This window comes from Primulina huaijiensis, chromosome 13, assembly GCF_012295235.1.
Source record: "Primulina huaijiensis isolate GDHJ02 chromosome 13, ASM1229523v2, whole genome shotgun sequence".
In the NCBI taxonomy this organism is placed as follows: Eukaryota; Viridiplantae; Streptophyta; class Magnoliopsida; order Lamiales; family Gesneriaceae; genus Primulina; species Primulina huaijiensis.
The window spans coordinates 18,883,788-18,901,733 of NC_133318.1; the positions used below are offsets into that span (position 1 = coordinate 18,883,788).

The 17,946-nt window shown below is 34.2% G+C and overlaps 1 protein-coding gene across 2 annotated transcripts; it reads left to right on the top strand.

Annotated features, from left to right (window-relative positions):
• The first annotated feature begins 12,403 nt into the window (after positions 1–12,403).
• Positions 12,404–17,485, top strand: LOC140991420 (uncharacterized). 2 transcript variants are annotated; one of them, XM_073461366.1, is made up of 13 exons: positions 12,404–12,558; positions 12,682–12,789; positions 12,880–12,953; positions 13,080–13,151; positions 13,277–13,305; positions 13,664–13,714; positions 13,912–13,959; positions 15,415–15,474; positions 15,576–15,658; positions 15,796–15,943; positions 16,298–16,348; positions 16,989–17,093; positions 17,222–17,485. In XM_073461366.1, the coding sequence occupies exons 1-13, from the start codon at positions 12,506–12,508 to the stop codon at positions 17,375–17,377; spliced, it is 1,038 nt and encodes a 345-aa protein (XP_073317467.1). In that variant the 5' UTR covers positions 12,404–12,505; the 3' UTR covers positions 17,378–17,485. The 2 variants fall into 2 exon arrangements, with proteins under 2 accessions (XP_073317467.1, XP_073317468.1); XM_073461367.1 differs by having other exon boundaries at positions 12,685–12,789.
• Positions 17,486–17,946: the final 461 nt, after the last annotated feature.

Below are 17,946 nucleotides of genomic sequence, written 5' to 3' on the forward strand. Positions count from 1 at the left end.
TAAGATCCAAATGTAGTGATGACTTGAATTTCATTTACTACTTAGGTATTTTGAAAATAAAATCCGAACATTGATTCTAAAAGTAGCTGAAATATTTGATCAAGTGGAGACGTCTGAATCATTTTATGAAAAAATTAAAGAAAGTACAATAATTAGTCGAAAGAGGCATACGTGAAAAGAATGGGAACGGGTAAATGGTTTTTTCATAATCAAGCCTAAATATGAGGTTATGGGTTATGTCTTACTGTAAAAATTAAGAGACACAAAAATTTTCCTTCGAGTGGAATGCCAAATGAAAAGCGGCCAAAACTAATACTTGCAAACTAAACAACAATCACATTTTATTTTGCGAAAACTCTGGATGCTAGGTACATACACTGAAAAAATTTTTCAGGAATTGAGGTGCCAAGAGAGTCTAAACAACATGCAGACAAATTGAAATATATTTGAAATAAATATGTTATATATACCACGCTCTTCCACAAGCACAATTGATCGTTGTAGTTTGAAATATACTTTTCCCAAGATCGTCAACCTGAAGAAAGAAATAGATTTAATTATGAACAAAGAAATTTAGTTGTTCTAACTTTCTAAATACATATAGAACCCCAAGACAAATAGCATTTTTCCAATAGAAACAATGTTCATACCTGCTCAGACCATGCCGAGTAGAATAAAAATGTGTGTCTTTCCTACTAGATTGTCAGAATAATTTAATGATGAGTAAACAACGTTCAGGTCTTCCAAAACTGATTACATTAGCAAGTGTATCTAAAAAGTCTGCCCAAATATGATAATTCAATTCCTTTAATACTTACTACGCATGTTTGGTATAAATACCTTTGGAATGATTTGAACAATTTTCTTCACCGGTTCAAAAAATGCAGCACCCAAAAATTGATGCGTGACATCAATCACAACGCACTAAAAATAACAAAGAACTTCTTATTAACTTAAAATAATCAACCACAAAATCAATTCTCACACCTCTGTATTTAGACATGTCAAAACAGGCTGACGGTCATTTTCGCGGGCCTCTAAATGGCCAACCCAGCCCAACCCACCTTAGGCCGCGGGCTAGGCGGGCCGACCCGCTTATTTTTAACCCGTTTATTTTTTTAAAAAAAAATACTAAATAATATCGCAGTAAACATAGAAGAAAAATATATTTTAGTCAAATAGTTTCATAAAATACTTAAAAATATTGAAATAAGAGACATTAAGAAAGCACCAACATAATCCATAAAAAGTAAACTGCTTAAATCAAACATGAAGATTGAGACATGGAAGAGAACAGAAAGTCGAAGAAAGAGAAGGTTGTAAATTTTAGAAAATATTATGTGTTCAACAATACACATAATTATCAAACCTCCGCCGGATCCACAAAATTTAATTACAACTCGTCGGACTTCAAAAAAAACCGCTCTTGAGTTCACAAACAACTGTTACGCTTAAATATTATTTCAAGATTCATGAATAAAATTTACAGAAATTTCTTCCCTTTAAGATTCATGAATAAAATTTACAGAGATTCACATTTTATCAGAGTGAGTGATGGAGGCGAGGCCAAAGAGAAAAATAAGAAAGAAATAAGATAAGAGAGTGATGGAGGCGCATGAGACTTATTCCAATTTTTATATAAAACTTAAAACTTAAAAATAAAAAAATAAATTATACCCTAATTTGTCGGGCCAACCCGCCCCGTTTGGGCCCAACCCATCTTGGCCCGCAACCCAAACGGGCTCAGCCCATTTGGCCTGCCTCCAAACGGGCTGCTATTTTATCAACCCAACTCGCTCAATTTTTATAGCGGGCCGGGCCGACGGGCCTGAACCAATTTGACAAGTCTATCTGTATTGTTGAAAATGCAATCAAGTTTAGCAACATGACACCAAAAACACATGAGATTAAATGTGAAAAATAAATCTGTATATTGGTACCAGAAAACTTTTCGTACTCTCGATATGGTCGAGAAGACGTCCATGGGTCTTAATGAAGAGATTGACACCCTTCTCGATGGGTTTGGTCGGATCAGAATCACCGACAGACAAAGAAATGGATGAGCCGGACTTGAGAAGTTCTGGGCTACGTAGTGTGTCTGTGGAATTGAATGTTAGATTGGAAACAAGTCAGGGATAAATAATAAGTAAATATTTTGTACCTGAGCAGCCATGACTGAAGTTGAGCAAATGATGAGGACGACAGTGCCGTCCTAAGTTTTGGTGTGGTTCTTGTGGAGCGATTCCACTACAGGGATGAGTAGACCCACAGTTTTTTCGCAGACATACCAATCACGTCCTTGAACGTTATGGATGGTCAAGAGATGTTGGACGAGACGTCCACAGTCCTTTTCCAAAAATAAAAAAAAAATGTTGGAAATACAAGTGAATAAGATGATTGATAACTCATAACTTTGATAACAAATTGTTTGATTAAATCACTAACATTTCATACTTGAGAAATGTAACGGATGTGCATGTGGTTCAATGTAGTGACAGTGAGTTGGGAAAATGGGGGAAACAACTTCTCCAAGGCCATGAATCCAGTCATTTGCCTCTTATCTTTCGCAAGTTTACTGAATAAGTATCCAGCTAATTTCTGCCCATCCATCTCTTCAGTCTTTCTCGATGATTTATCGGCAGCTTGTTTCTGCCGACCATCCATCTCTTCAATATCTCTCGGTGATTTTTGCGCAGCTCGTTTCTCCCGCCCATCCTTCTCTTAAACCTCTCCCGATGTTTTTTCAGGTCGAGGAGTATAAATAGGAAGAAGAAAAGGGGGACCATTCTGTTATAAGTTAGAACTGACAAATAACTTCCCCCCGCGAAGAAATAATCTTCTACAGGGGGTGCATGTGCAGTGTGGTGGGAGTGGGAATTGGGGGCGTCTTTCGTTTGTTTTGTTTGGATTTAAAAAATGAGAACCATTATGTGTCTAATTACATTTTAAAAAAATAATTATTCTTTGTCACGCCTCGAGACTAGGGTTATTCGACACCGACGTTATTCAACAATCACATAATTATTAAACAACAAGCCTCATAGTACAGTATAAACTAAACCAATGTATTTCATAAATACCATAAAATGGAATCATCTTTACAATAGTAACTATAAAAACGATAAATCTGCGGAAGTGTTTACAACTTGAATTAAAAATTTAAAAGAATATAAACTTAATTAAACTTGTTCATGCGTTCACTACCAACCCCAAAACTGGTGTCTGATACTTGTTCCTCTATTTCTTCTTCCAATTTAGTTTGGGAGAGTAAAGTAGTGGGAGAGTGATATGGTCGTCGCTCAGTAAGTGGGGACTGTTAGAGCACATACATAACAAATACACATGCATTTTGAAAACCACATATCATATCATGCATAACATGATTTTCATAATATGTCATCATCATAACCATAAGAATAATTTTGGCCAAGCCTCTGAGATTCCTCCACTTTCCATGGTTTATTGATACCAGTCCATAATTTTTATTTCTCTATGGATGAGCCGGACTTGAGAAGTTCTGGGCTACGTAGTGTGTCTGTGGAATTGAATGTTAGATTGGAAACAAGTCAGGGATAAATAATAAGTAAATATTTTGTACCTGAGCAGCCATGACTGAAGTTGAGCAAATGATGAGGACGACAGTGCCGTCCTAAGTTTTGGTGTGGTTCTTGTGGAGCGATTCCACTACAGGGATGAGTAGACCCACAGTTTTTTCGCAGACATACCAATCACGTCCTTGAACGTTATGGATGGTCAAGAGATGTTGGACGAGACGTCCACAGTCCTTTTCCAAAAATAAAAAAAAAATGTTGGAAATACAAGTGAATAAGATGATTGATAACTCATAACTTTGATAACAAATTGTTTGATTAAATCACTAACATTTCATACTTGAGAAATGTAACGGATGTGCATGTGGTTCAATGTAGTGACAGTGAGTTGGGAAAATGGGGGAAACAACTTCTCCAAGGCCATGAATCCAGTCATTTGCCTCTTATCTTTCGCAAGTTTACTGAATAAGTATCCAGCTAATTTCTGCCCATCCATCTCTTCAGTCTTTCTCGATGATTTATCGGCAGCTTGTTTCTGCCGCCCATCCATCTCTTCAATATCTCTCGGTGATTTTTCCGTAGCTCGTTTATCCCGCCCATCCTTCTCTTAAATCTCTCCCGATGTTTTTTCAGGTCGAGGGGTATAAATAGGAAGAAGAAAAGGTGGACCATTCTGTTTTAAGTTAGAACTGACAAATGACTTCCCCCCGCGAAGAAAGAATCTTCTACAGGGGGTGCCTGTGCAGTGTAGTGGGAGTGGGAATTGGGGGCGTCTTTCGTTTCTTTTGTTTGGATTTAAAAAATGAGAACCATTATGTGTCTAATTACATTTTAAAAAAATAATTATTCTTTGTCACGCCCCGAGACTGGGGTTATTCGACACCGACGTTATTCAACAATCACACAATTATTAAACAACAAGCCTCATAGTACAGTATAAACTAAACCAATGTATTTCATAAATACCATAAAATGGAATCATCTTTACAATAATAACTATAAAAACGATAAATCTGCGGAAGCGTTTACAACTTGAATTAAAAATTTAAAAGAACATAAACTTAATTAAACTTGTTCATGCGTTCACTACCAACCCCAAAACTGGTGTCTGATACTTGTTCCTCTATTTCTTCTTCCAATTTAGTTTGGGAGAGTAAAGTAGTGGGAGAGTGATATGGTCGTCGCTCAGTAAGTGGGGACTGTTCGAGCACATACATAACAAATACACATGAATTTTGAAAACCACATATCATATCATGCATAACAGGATTTTCATAATATGTCATCATCATAACAATAAGCATAATTTTGGCCAAGCCTCTGAGATTCCTCCACTTTCCATTGTTTATTGATACCAGTCCATAATTTTTACTTCTCTATGGATGAGCCGGACTTGAGAAGTTCTGGGCTACGTAGTGTGTCTGTGGAATTGAATGTTAGATTGGAAACAAGTCAGGGATAAATAATAAGTAAATATTTTGTACCTGAGCAGCCATGACTGAAGTTGAGCAAATGATGAGGACGACAGTGCCGTCCTAAGTTTTGGTGTGGTTCTTGTGGAGCGATTCCACTACAGGGATGAGTAGACCCACAGTTTTTTCGCAGACATACCAATCACGTCCTTGAACGTTATGGATGGTCAAGAGATGTTGGACGAGACGTCCACAGTCCTTTTCCAAAAATAAAAAAAAAATGTTGGAAATACAAGTGAATAAGATGATTGATAACTCATAACTTTGATAACAAATTGTTTGATTAAATCACTAACATTTCATACTTGAGAAATGTAACGGATGTGCATGTGGTTCAATGTAGTGACAGTGAGTTGGGAAAATGGGGGAAACAACTTCTCCAAGGCCATGAATCCAGTCATTTGCCTCTTATCTTTCGCAAGTTTACTGAATAAGTATCCAGCTAATTTCTGCCCATCCATCTCTTCAGTCTTTCTCGATGATTTATCGGCAGCTTGTTTCTGCCGCCCATCCATCTCTTCAATATCTCTCGGTGATTTTTCCGCAGCTTGTTTCTCCCGCCCATCCTTCTCTTAATTCTCTCCCGATGTTTTTTCAGGTCGAGGGGTATAAATAGGAAGAAGAAAAGGGGGACCATTCTGTTATAAGTTAGAACTAACAAATAACTTCCCCCCGCGAAGAAAGAATCTTCTACAGGGGGTGCCTGTGCAGTGTGGTGGGAGTGGGAATTGGGGGCGTCTTTCGTTTGTTTTGTTTGGATTTAAAAAATGAGAACCATTATGTGTCTAATTACATTTTAAAAAAATAATTATTCTTTGTCACGCCCCGAGACTGGGGTTATTCGATACCGACGTTATTCAACAATCACACAATTATTAAACAACAAGCCTCATAGTACAGTATAAACTAAACCAATGTATTTCATAAATACCATAAAATGGAATCATCTTTACAATAGTAACTATGAAAACGATAAATCTGCGGAAGCGTTTACAACTTGAATTAAAAATTTAAAAGAACATAAACTTAATTAAACTTGTTCATGCGTTCACTACCAACCCCAAAACTGGTGTCTGATACTTGTTACTCTATTTCTTCTTCCAATTTAGTTTGGGAGAGTAAAGTAGTGGGAGAGTGATATGGTCGTCGCTCAGTAAGTGGGGACTGTTCGAGCACATACATAACAAATACACATGAATTTTGAAAACCACATATCATATCATGCATAACATGATTTTCATAATATGTCATCATCATAACCATAAGCATAATTTTGTCCAAGCCTCTGATATTCCTCTACTTTTCATGGTTTACTGATACTAGTCCATAATTTTTACTTCTCTATGGAGGCGATGCCGTATAACGGTTACAATACCGCCGTGTAAGGGTCATAAAAATATCATGCATATTGAGATTCCGACTCATATCCAGTTGAATCCTTATAGTGCCAAAACATAAAACATACGATAATCGTATCAAGAACGTGTAGAAGAAGAATTGTACTTGATCGTAATTTTTGAAAAACGAAATAATTCATAAACGAAATTATAATTTTAAAACAAACCCACTTACCTTAGACCTAGAAGAAAACGTGAAGAATTCAAAAATCATAGAAGAATCATATAATCGACACTTCGAAAACGTAGCAGCACATCGACCGAAAAATTAGCCGTCTTGCAAAATTCTTGCACTTTATTGAATCGTTGGATCGGACTTAAACTTCTATTGTACATTCAAAAGTACATAAAATAAATTATGAACGGTGGAGATCAGGCTTGGAAGGGGTTTTAATCTGTTTATGGACCAAAAATCATAGGTATGTTATTCTCACCTAAAATCTGAGCAGTTGTTTTTGCGAAGGCTATGTACGAAAACTAACCGTTGGATTTTGTCGAATTTTGGATATGTTATTCAAAACATATGCTAGCATATTCTGAAAGGTGAAGATTGGATTCTGAGCATTCAAACGAGAGAAATATTTTTTCGAACTTGGACAGAACTTTGATGACTGCAGAAAAATTTTGGAGAGGAATTTTGAAAATTTGGAGAGCAAAAATAAAAAATTTAAGTGTAATATGAAGTGTAAATTTTGAATGGGAGCTTCTCCTATTTATAGAGAGTTGGTTTTTATCCAGATCGTTTATTATCTTCTCGTTTAAACTTTTGAATTAAATCTTGAATCTAGGATAGATTATGATAGATTATAATCTATTATCTATCTTATTTTATATCTTTATCTTGTATTTATATATCCCAAAAATCAAAATATAGACATATTATCTTATTAAATTTTGAATTCCTCTTGTATTTTTTACACAAAAATTTAATTATCTCATACCACCTTATATAATCTTGATAATCTTAAAAAACTTGATAACTTTATAAGAAATTCGAGTACAAAAGTAATATATCGAGTTGAAATTTCCGGGTTTTACATCCTTGGCCAATGGTTAATGCTGATTGCAGGTAGTTTTTTTAATTTATTCATGTAGATTTAGTTGTTTTTTGTAATTTTTTTTATCCGAATAAGCAAATATCGGGTCTACGCTCAAGTATCGTCAGTAATACGGACAATTAAATTATATCTTCGTAATATAAAACAATATCATATTTGTACTTAAAAAATTAATTATCATAGAGTGCATTTTCAAACTATTATTATGGATGAAAATCATGTATAATTTTTGAATTTACATGTATTAAAAAAGCAAAGATCTAAAATGATATATTTATGGAGAGTATTATATTGTTACTCTTCGAAAAATTTGTTAAATAAACTATATTAATTTTCACAGTTTATTTTCTTAAAACACGACTCTCAATTATTAGAGAAGATTTTTTGTAAGTTTTAAAATAAATAATAATAATAATCATCCGAGTATTGTGTTCGGAAATGGCAGAAATCCGTGCATTGGATTGGCTCAAGCTCTGAATCTCTCCGATACATACGCTTTTTATGTAAGTTCATTTCTAGAATTTGACGATTCTGACTTGAAATGTTGTCAGAATTAAGATTTTCTCAATTGATTGATTTAATGTAAGTGTTGTTTGTCTATTCGCCTCTAATGTTTCTTTTAATTATGGATTTTATTTAATGGACGGGTCCGAGGCTATTTTACTTTAAATGGGCCCAAGACAACTTACAGTAACCGTCGAAATGTGCCCTTTAATATCAATACAAGGAGCCACGCTTATGCTTAGTAAATGGAAGAAAAGAAACAAATAAGAAAAAGCGTCTTTTGCTTGTTAATATCTTGTTTCTTTTTTAAGGGTTTGAAATGTTGGCTCTAAGTGAACCAACAGAATCTAAGTCGCTGGTAGCAACAAGGTAAATGGAGGGGTCAAATAGAGTGGAAAAGAGGTTTAAAGGACAGAAGTGTCGAACAAACAATGGAGGCATGACTTTGTTTCAATATGATTTTTAAGCTCGGCAATGATCCAGAATGTTACAGACTTCAATAGTGGGTTAATGCATATTTGGTTGAATAAGTAAACGAATGTAGAAGCCTCGAGGACTTGAGAACTAATTTTTTACATCTTATTCGGTTCTATTCCGTATAAATTCCAGTTTTTGATGATGTATTTCATACAATTCTATTACTCCAATTTAACCTGTTGTTCTATTACTTAATGTATTAAAGCTGTTTGAGACCTGAAATATGTGATAGTGTTTTAGATAAGCCGCTAGAGTAGGGATAGGAACTTGGTAGAGAGCAGCTAGTAGTGGAACTTATATTTTATTTCCTTGATTAGTATTTCCTAATAGAACAAGTTTCGGCATGTTGTTGGGATGTGACGAACTGAATTAATGCGGGACTACTGTCTAAGTAAACGTGTGTTAAGAGCTTTATAATCAGCATGGATCATACATACAGAAAACTGTTGTTTCTAAGATTTCTTAGGGGTGGGATGCCATACTGTTACAGCTAGTGAATGATAACCGTTTTTCTCATAGAACTGATATCTGTGGGCTGCTACACCTATGCATCATCGACTCAGTTATACATTTCTGTTTTGGTTCGAGGGAATCCTAAAATAATCTGCATGATGCAAGAAGCTATCTCAAACATGGAACCCCTTTTTCCAATACTAATTTGTTCTTTTATGTGTCAAGATTTCAGAGAAATGGGACTATCGACCACTGTGTGATACTAAAAATGCAGCTGATGAAGTGATTAAGCCGCTCGAAGAACATTGGTGGCAATTGCTGCCTGAGCATCCAACAGAACAAATGAAGTAACTGGTCTACATATCTGACGTTGGGTTAAGAGGTGGGAGCTACATAACTAATCATTCCTCAACATAAAATCAAAGCACCATTTGTTTTATGACGATGACAGATTATTTAATTTAACTCTCTGCCTTTTCGTGTCCTAAAATCAATCTTATAAAACTGTTGAAAGAGCATGCATGTATATAAGGCAAAAGCTGATACGGGAAAGGGAGAGGGTTGATGTGATATAATTTTTTTGCCCCAGTACATATGAATATCCAGACAGATTTTTGAGGCGATCAGTTTCGCATTTGACTTAGTAATTTTTTCATTATGATAGGAAGAAAAATAAAAAATAAAAAATAAAAAAACTTCCTTAGCTCATGACATTAAGAGGGTATCAGTGTGGAATTGCATATCCTTCAGGTATTTGCGAAGTCCAATACTTTTGTCCCCTTTTCTTCTAATCGTTACAACCCCATCTTGCATGATACGCCATTCCAGAAATTCATTGTGGTAAACCAGTATCTCTTCATCTTCACCTACCATCAGTGTCCTAAAATATAATTCGGGCAGATCAATGGTGTACTGTTTAATCCATGTCTGATTCTGAACACCTTCAAGCTTCCACAATGTCCTCGATGACCAGTCGTGCTCTGAAAGCATATGCAAAATTAAATCTCCATTTACATCGTGAAGCGTGCAAATATAGGACTTGACCCCATCTGGAAATGCAACATTGAAGAATTTTTCCTCATCATATAAGTCGAAGCACAGGAAACATGGATTCCAAATACCAGGGAGTCCTCTCCAGTATGACCTATGAGCGGGTTCTGTCCAGAGTGAACTACGAGTACGTCCTATCCAGTATAAAACCCCATTAACAAAAACACCATCCTGGTAGCCATCTAGCATACATGGTGTGTTGTTCTTAATGGATTTCCAGCCACCAGTACTCAAGTCTTTTAAGTTGTTGCTATAGGAAAAAGTGATCATCTGCCATTGATTGTTACTTACGCTGATGATAACGTATTGGTTTGGGCTAGGAAGATAACAGAAACCATAGGCCTCGATGCCTTTTGAATATTGTTGTTGGGGTAAATAGATGACTTTCCTAACACTTGGATTACACACGAAGAATCTCTTCAGGTTGACCACGACCGGAGGGGAGAGGGAGATCCCATTGGTCCAACACATCTCCGTCGAGGCTAACGGTGATTAAAACATAATCATGGGAAGAGGAATCTCACAAGAGTAAAAGATTGGGATATTTGAGAGATTTTTCATCGTGTAGGCACCTGAAATAACAAGTAGAGATCAAAGTTTTCCATTTTTTGCAGACGATCCTTAGTTTCATAAGGGTTTTTGAGCGCAACCTTGATAGTATATCCTCCACAATGGCATCCGGCAGAGCACAACCATCTCCTTCTCCATCAATTGCAATTTTCATCATCTTTTAACCATGTTTGCGTGTACATGTATGGCTAGGTGTGGAAGACAGTATATTTATAGGACTAGACTAGAATTTGTCTAGCTAGGGTATATTTGTTTATATGGAACCCTAGTTATGCAAGGAAATAGTTGAAATGAGAATCTTTATAATTTCGTGTTAATTGTTTAGTATTATTTGATCAAATTAAAAATAATAATAATACATGCAACGCGTGTGCATTTTTTTATTAAGAGTGATAATACACAATTTAAATTTTAAAAATATACATAAAGATAAAATTAAAGATCTAATAAAAAATACTATTGTAAGAAAATAAAAAAAATTAAAGTTATAATTATATACTAGTGTCTCTACTCATGCATATATATTAAACAAAATTGTTAAATAATTTTTAATTTTTTTAATTCGAGTGATTATTTTAAAATTTAAAACTTTAAAAACATTTTTATATTAATTATTTGTGTTATGAATCATATGATTATTTATCTTAAAAATTATAAATATAGATAAAGTTACAGATATTTTTTTTTATAGAATATTCTAGTATGGATAAGATGCATATGTACTAAAATAGGTTTACGAATTTTTTTATTGAAAAAAAAATTGTAATTTGAAAAAAAAAATTGGATTGTCAAAAAATAGACCATGATACGACACTAACATTAGTTATTTTAAGTGTCTCAAAATTAATAAATAGTATGTATATATATACACACACATATATATATACACACTATTTATTATATATACACGCACATATATATACACACACGCCAAATCTATTTTCGATACGTTGCATGCTCATATTGTTGAAATATTTATCTAAACATGATGATTTTTAATATTTTCAAATCAATGATTTCTCGATATTTTTTATTAATAGTGATAGAATATCTAAAAATTCAAAAAAAAAATAGAAAAAGATATGATTGATTTAAAAATAAAAATTGAATTGAAGAAAAAAAGATTATTTTTGGGGAAAAAATCACCAATAAAAGTATATGACAATGATATAATTGTAATTTTAAATAAGAATTTCTCAAATAAATTGAAAATCAGTTAGTATAGAGTCTTCAACTTTAACACAAAAACTCATATAATATCATCTAATGAGTTATTTTGTTAGACGAATCTCATACTTGACACATGAGACCTGCCTTTCAATATGATAATTTTTCTGGTTTAAACAAATCATTATAACATTTAGACTTTTTATTATTTTGTGTTATATTTATTTACATAATAAATTTTTTTACAACTTTTAATACAAAAACTTTTGTCTCACATAAAAATTTATGAGATGAATCTCGAACTCTATGCAACTTATGAAAATTATTATTTTTTAGTCAAATGTATTATTTTTAACTATATGTATGATTAGATCAAGTCATCTCATGCATATAAATTTGTGACTAACTTTTTTTTTATTTGGAAAAATGAATTGTTATAATTGAATCTTGAACTTATAACGCGTCCCATATTTGAGAGGTTGGTATAAGATGAGCTACACATCATCGGCAGACCCACTCTTTTTTTAAATATGTCAATTTTGGTTGTTAAAACATATAATTATTGTATTGAATTGAATCAAAATTTTAAAATAAAAGAAAAGTAATGTATTATGCATTGGAGTAATTTTGTCAAGTATTAAATTTAAGAAGTAAAGCGGAATATTATTAATATGTTTTGGAGTAAAAATTAACTATACTATTTTTCGTGGAAATACCGTGTTGTAGCGTTGATATCGCCAATTTTTATTTGCTAGGAAGCTAATATCTTTCGATCTGCCGCTGGCGTCAAACGTCACGCGATTTCTATGATTCTTGACCATTTTTTTCCCATTTCAAGAACTAATTTTTCCAGCTACAGGTACTATTTTCACAGACGATGCCACGACGTTTTCGCTGATGCACTGTGATTTAAGCAAAATCGCGCCATTAGTCATTGTATACTTCCGTGATTTAGTGTACCACCTCTGTTTATGTTCATTAGCAGGAGATTTTTGGGCACAAGGTGTTCAATTTCTCGTATGGGCAGCGAGATGACAAGTCTTGGGTCGACAAGGAAGCATGCTAATTTTCGGATCATTAACGTTTCTGGGTATTTTCAGGAACCCGTTCTGATTATATTCTTGGGTTTTAATGATATAAAAACCTGATATTTTGTTAATCTTGGAATCATTTGACTCAGATACAAAGCAGATTTGTTGGAGATTCATTGCCAGGATCCTACGTTTCATGTCTTGTTTATTCCTGGCAATCCTGGTACATAGTAGTTCTTGTTTGTGTACACTGTGTGAAGGGGGCACCATGAATTTAGTTGAAGTGTGAACTAAACTTGTATCGTTTAGAAACTAGACCAAAATTTATGCTTGGGAATTTATGTGGTAGGTGTTATCTCCTTTTACACCGAGTTTTTGGAGTCATTGTTTGAGCTGCTAGGAGGGACCGCTCGTGTCACAGGCAAGAAAAAGATTGATTTTTTTGCCAGTGTTGGAAGTTCTAAAATAATGGTTGTTTAGATATAAGAATTTCTATCATAGAACCATGCATCTGGTGCTGATTAGTTGAGTTTGTGCTTGGTGAAGCTATTGGCCATGTATCTCACACGCAAAAGGTATTTATTACTTTGAATCTTGATTTTGAGGCGATTATGGTCTTGGATTTCGAATGCTTTTTTACTTTGTATGAATAAAGTCGTTTTGATACGTATTTTAACGGTGACACTAATTAAGAAACAATCTCAAACTCAAATTTCTTTAGTTTCTTTTTACTGTTTGTTTCATTCAAAAAAGACATCTCTTGACGTGATTCACAAAATTTTGAAGTTGCATGCATCACTGACATCACAAAAAATTTCTATTGATGGATGTACATGATCATCTAAATAGGACATAGATATTCATGTTGGCATTATCATAATGGCTGATAATAACTAATTAACTGTACTACTTTTGTGGTTTCTCTCTTGCTAGAACTGGGAATCAGGAAGGTTGTTCTCATTACAAGAACAAATTGAGCATAAGGTTAGCTTCATAGCACCCTTGTTTCAGCAAAAAATTGGTTGGCTTGATGAAGGAGATTTGGTCACCAGATAGTTTATTATAATAATAATGTATATTATGATGCATGTGATCCAGTAAGGATTCACAAACTATCATTCTGTTCAACATACAAGTCTTTTGCCAGCATACATGAATCTTTTGACCCCTGTCTTTTGCAGATTAGCTTCATTGAGAGTGTATTTCAAGATGCATTGCCAATTGTACTGGTAACTTTTGTTTTTCTAATATTGCTTAACAGTCGGAGCAATTCTCTCGAGAGTTAATTGCTGCAAATTTGCTGACTTTTTTTTCACGAGTTCCTGATTTGGGCTGATCATAGATATACTGGTGGTAGGATCTTACGTTGATGGATCTGGGTGGGATGGATTGCTATTAAGTTGCTTGGGTGGGTTTGGGGGGAATGGGATTTCCGAACTGCAACTCATGATTAAGGGGTGATCTCAGTTACCCATTTTCAATCCATGAAAAATGAAAAAACTGTATTGATGGCTTAAATGAAACAGTAAGAAAGAATGTGAACCATTGTACGAAAAACAATAATCGCTGGTTATGTTTAGCGGTGCAAGTGAGCCAAACACCTTACAGTGGTTTGGTTGCAGCTTAATTGAAGCTCCGAACAAACTTGAGCTTTAATGTCTCAGGCTCGAGTACTCGACGACACTTGAGTTCGAGTGTTTTTTGACATGAAATTTAATATAAACCATATATTTTAACTACTGATTTCAGCAAAATTAAATTGTATTTTTTAAAAATATCTAGTTACACTCGCGCTTGATTGATGCCCAATAAAATCAAGCTTCTCAAGCTCAAGTTTGAGTTACTTTAAAATTACTGTAATTAAGCTTGAACTTGAAAATCTCTACTTTACAAGCTGAGGTTAGAGGCGAAAAATCTCAGTTAAGCTTGAGCTCAAGTTCAAGTATTGAGTTTTTTTTAAGTTGAGCTGGAGTAACGTGTTTCTCGAACTTGATTTGGTTTATGTGCACCCCTGGTATATGACAATGAGGCAGGTAACACCCAACAATCACACCAACTTGCTCACATAAGCTTGGTTTTAATATTATTTGTTGGACTGATCATTAGTAGCTTCGCTAAAAGTTATAACTAATAATAATGATATATCTCAAATCTTTTTAACTAAGAGCAACCCTAGCAAAAGTGTTCCAATCAATGAGCCACGAAAGACAGTGGGGCAGTCATCTAACCGACAAATTTTTTTCAAGATGTTCTGTTGAAAAAATACAAGAATGTAGCTCAAATTATCGAATGCTTTGATCCTAGCTAAACCACAATTCAAGAAATTTAGTGCTATGAGTCCGTATCCATATTATTGTTTGTTTCTATTTTTATCTTGATTCTTTTTGGTTGTTAGCAGCCTTTTTTCCAAAGGGGAGGGGCAATGAGTTTTGAACCCAAAACCCACCCCTCCCATGGTGGGTATCGGCCTATTGAACCAAATTAGCTAGTGTGATGCTTTTGGTTCTCTTAGCTATCTTTATTTTAATGACAAAACAAATTCTGTTTTCCTCTTTTGACTGCTGATATCTACTGCTATTTGTGTTTCAATATTTTTTATTTTCAATGAACTTGAATTTCGTTTTAAAATATCCTGGAAACAAAATTTTTTCCCCAAATTCTTGAAATTTGGTTTCTATCTGAAGGTTGGACATTCTATTGGTTCTCACATATCTCTTGAATTATTTAGAAGATATCAGGAGAAGGTATGCATGCATTTAGATTTTATATTTATCCAGCTTTATAATCCTGTTTCTATTCTTTTTTATCGGAAGAACCCCATCTGACCTCAATTATTACACTTTAGGTCATATACTGCATTTGCCTGTATCCATTTTTGGCTATGGATGCTGCATCATCAAAACAGGCTACGATTAGGAGAATTGCCTTGTAAAGCTCTTTATTTTGTTTAATTAGGTGCATCTGCCATTTTTGTCATTATAATTTTACCAGAGTATTGAACTACTGTCGATTATAAAGTAATTTTTTTTTATCAAAGTGATTTATTTTTTAATTTGTGAGGTCAGGTCTCCAGCTCTAAGTACTGGATTAAGCTCCCTTGTAGCCTTTCTCGGATTTCTCCCAGGCCATTTTTCAAGATTCATTGCCAAGAAAATTTTAGGCAAATCCTGTTCTTCTTCTACAGCGGAGGTTCTATGTACTCATGTACTTAAGGTTGAATTATTTTCTTCAAATCATCGTCACGTATTTGTCTTTTTACCTGAGTTCTGTGATCAATCTCAGGCTATTTTGAATTGATTTCAAATTCTTAATTCAAATCCATTGCTTGTGTTTGGAGAAAAAAATATAATGTCACTCTCTTTTCAAAATTTTTGAGTCTGCTGCTATGTGTGTGATTAGATCCTGTTACACTCGTGCCAGTGAATAATATTCATTCAATTTTTTTCCTATTAAATCAAGTGGTTTTTTTTGTATTAAATAATTATGAATGTTTCTCGAATATATAAGTTAAGTCAGACCTATTCGGATTCATATGTTGTGAGAAACTTTTTCTTCTTTTTTTGTCAGTATCATGTGATGCGGAATATGCTATTCATGGCAAAGACTGAATTTGAGAAGGTAACTTTTGCTTCGGAAGCGTTTTGAGAAATGGAAGAAAATAGTATTCTTTAATGTAATGCCTATTGAACTCACAAGTCATAAGCTATTTTGCTTGGTTTTCTGCAATTTTTATCAGTCATATTGACATGAGTTATAGTCAGTAAATGTGATTTTTCCGACTTCCCCACGGTGAATATTATCTGTATAATTTTTTTAGCAAGTATATATTTCATCAATCTTTAATATTTATGTATATATGTATGTACATATTAGGTTATCAAAGCATATATCCTACCCTCTAAGAAAATATGGCTTAAATCATACTCATGCTTTTCACATTTTGTGAAAACTAGGGATCTGTGGTGTATGAAGCTATGTGTTTGACGATTAATAGATGTTTGTAGTATATCACGCTTCACAGTTTTTACCTTTCACATGGTGCCAATAGATAAAATCTACTGAGGGGGTAAGCGGGCGGCTGCGGGGGTGAAGAGGTTCGATTTCTTATATACAGGGTGATGAGATGAGAGTTTTTAGTAAAATTGCTGAGGGGCCACTCCCTTCATCCCATGCTGGGCACTCTCCTGACAATAGATCCATGCTTAACCGAACAAGATTTGCTCATAAATCTGATTTCAACTCGTCATTTCTATCACAGCTACCCGAAAAACCAGATTTCGATTTCATTGGAGGAAATAAAAGCAAACTGGGCTTTCTGTTCGGCAGTGATGATCACTGGGCTCCTTTGCGTTTATACGAAGAGGTAATACTTTACTTTCTTCTTTTTTTCTCCCTTTCGAGTGCACGTCAAGTTTTGTATTTCTACCAATTGGAGACTGGTATACTTCATGTACTCTAGAATTTATTTATTCTCGTCCTAATTTATTACAGATTTACGAGAAGGTACCCGATGCAACACTGGCAATCGAACGCGAGGGTCATACTCATGCATTCTCCTGCACCGATGCCGGTTCAACATGGGTTGCTCAGCATGTCTGTAGCTTGATCAAGAAACACCTACCAAATGACATACTATTCCATAACTAGCTTTCATATTTATCTATTGAAAACAAACGTAATTTATTTGCAACAAGTGAAGATCAGTAAGTATATGTTGTATTGATTTGGATTAAATTCTTATTTCGGTTTTGTTTATATTGGATTTTTACATCATAGGCTACCAACAAATGCATGCGTCAAAGAAGAATTTGTTTTCTAAGGAAAAAAACCTAATCTTTGTCTAACTTATTAGAGCACCCTGTCCAACGTTGAATGCTGGTTTGTCATCAAGTGGTAAGGTAAAGGATCATAAAAAGAAAAAAATTTAAAACTCAATGGAAGTCCAAAAACCCAAAAAAATTTAACATTCAACTATAAGTTTTCTTAAAGTAACATAGAAACGTTCGCTGCAATAAATATAAGCTGTGATGTTAGCAAGGAAGGGGACATCTTGGGAGTAAATAAAGTTTGTGTAAATTAAAGAAATTTAATAAAATGAATCTTTTCAATATTATATCTCTACTCACCTTCTCTTTTCCTTTGATCTAAATAAAATTCTATCAATTGGTCCTGTTTAAAGAACCCTTATTTATTTTATACATACATATATACATATA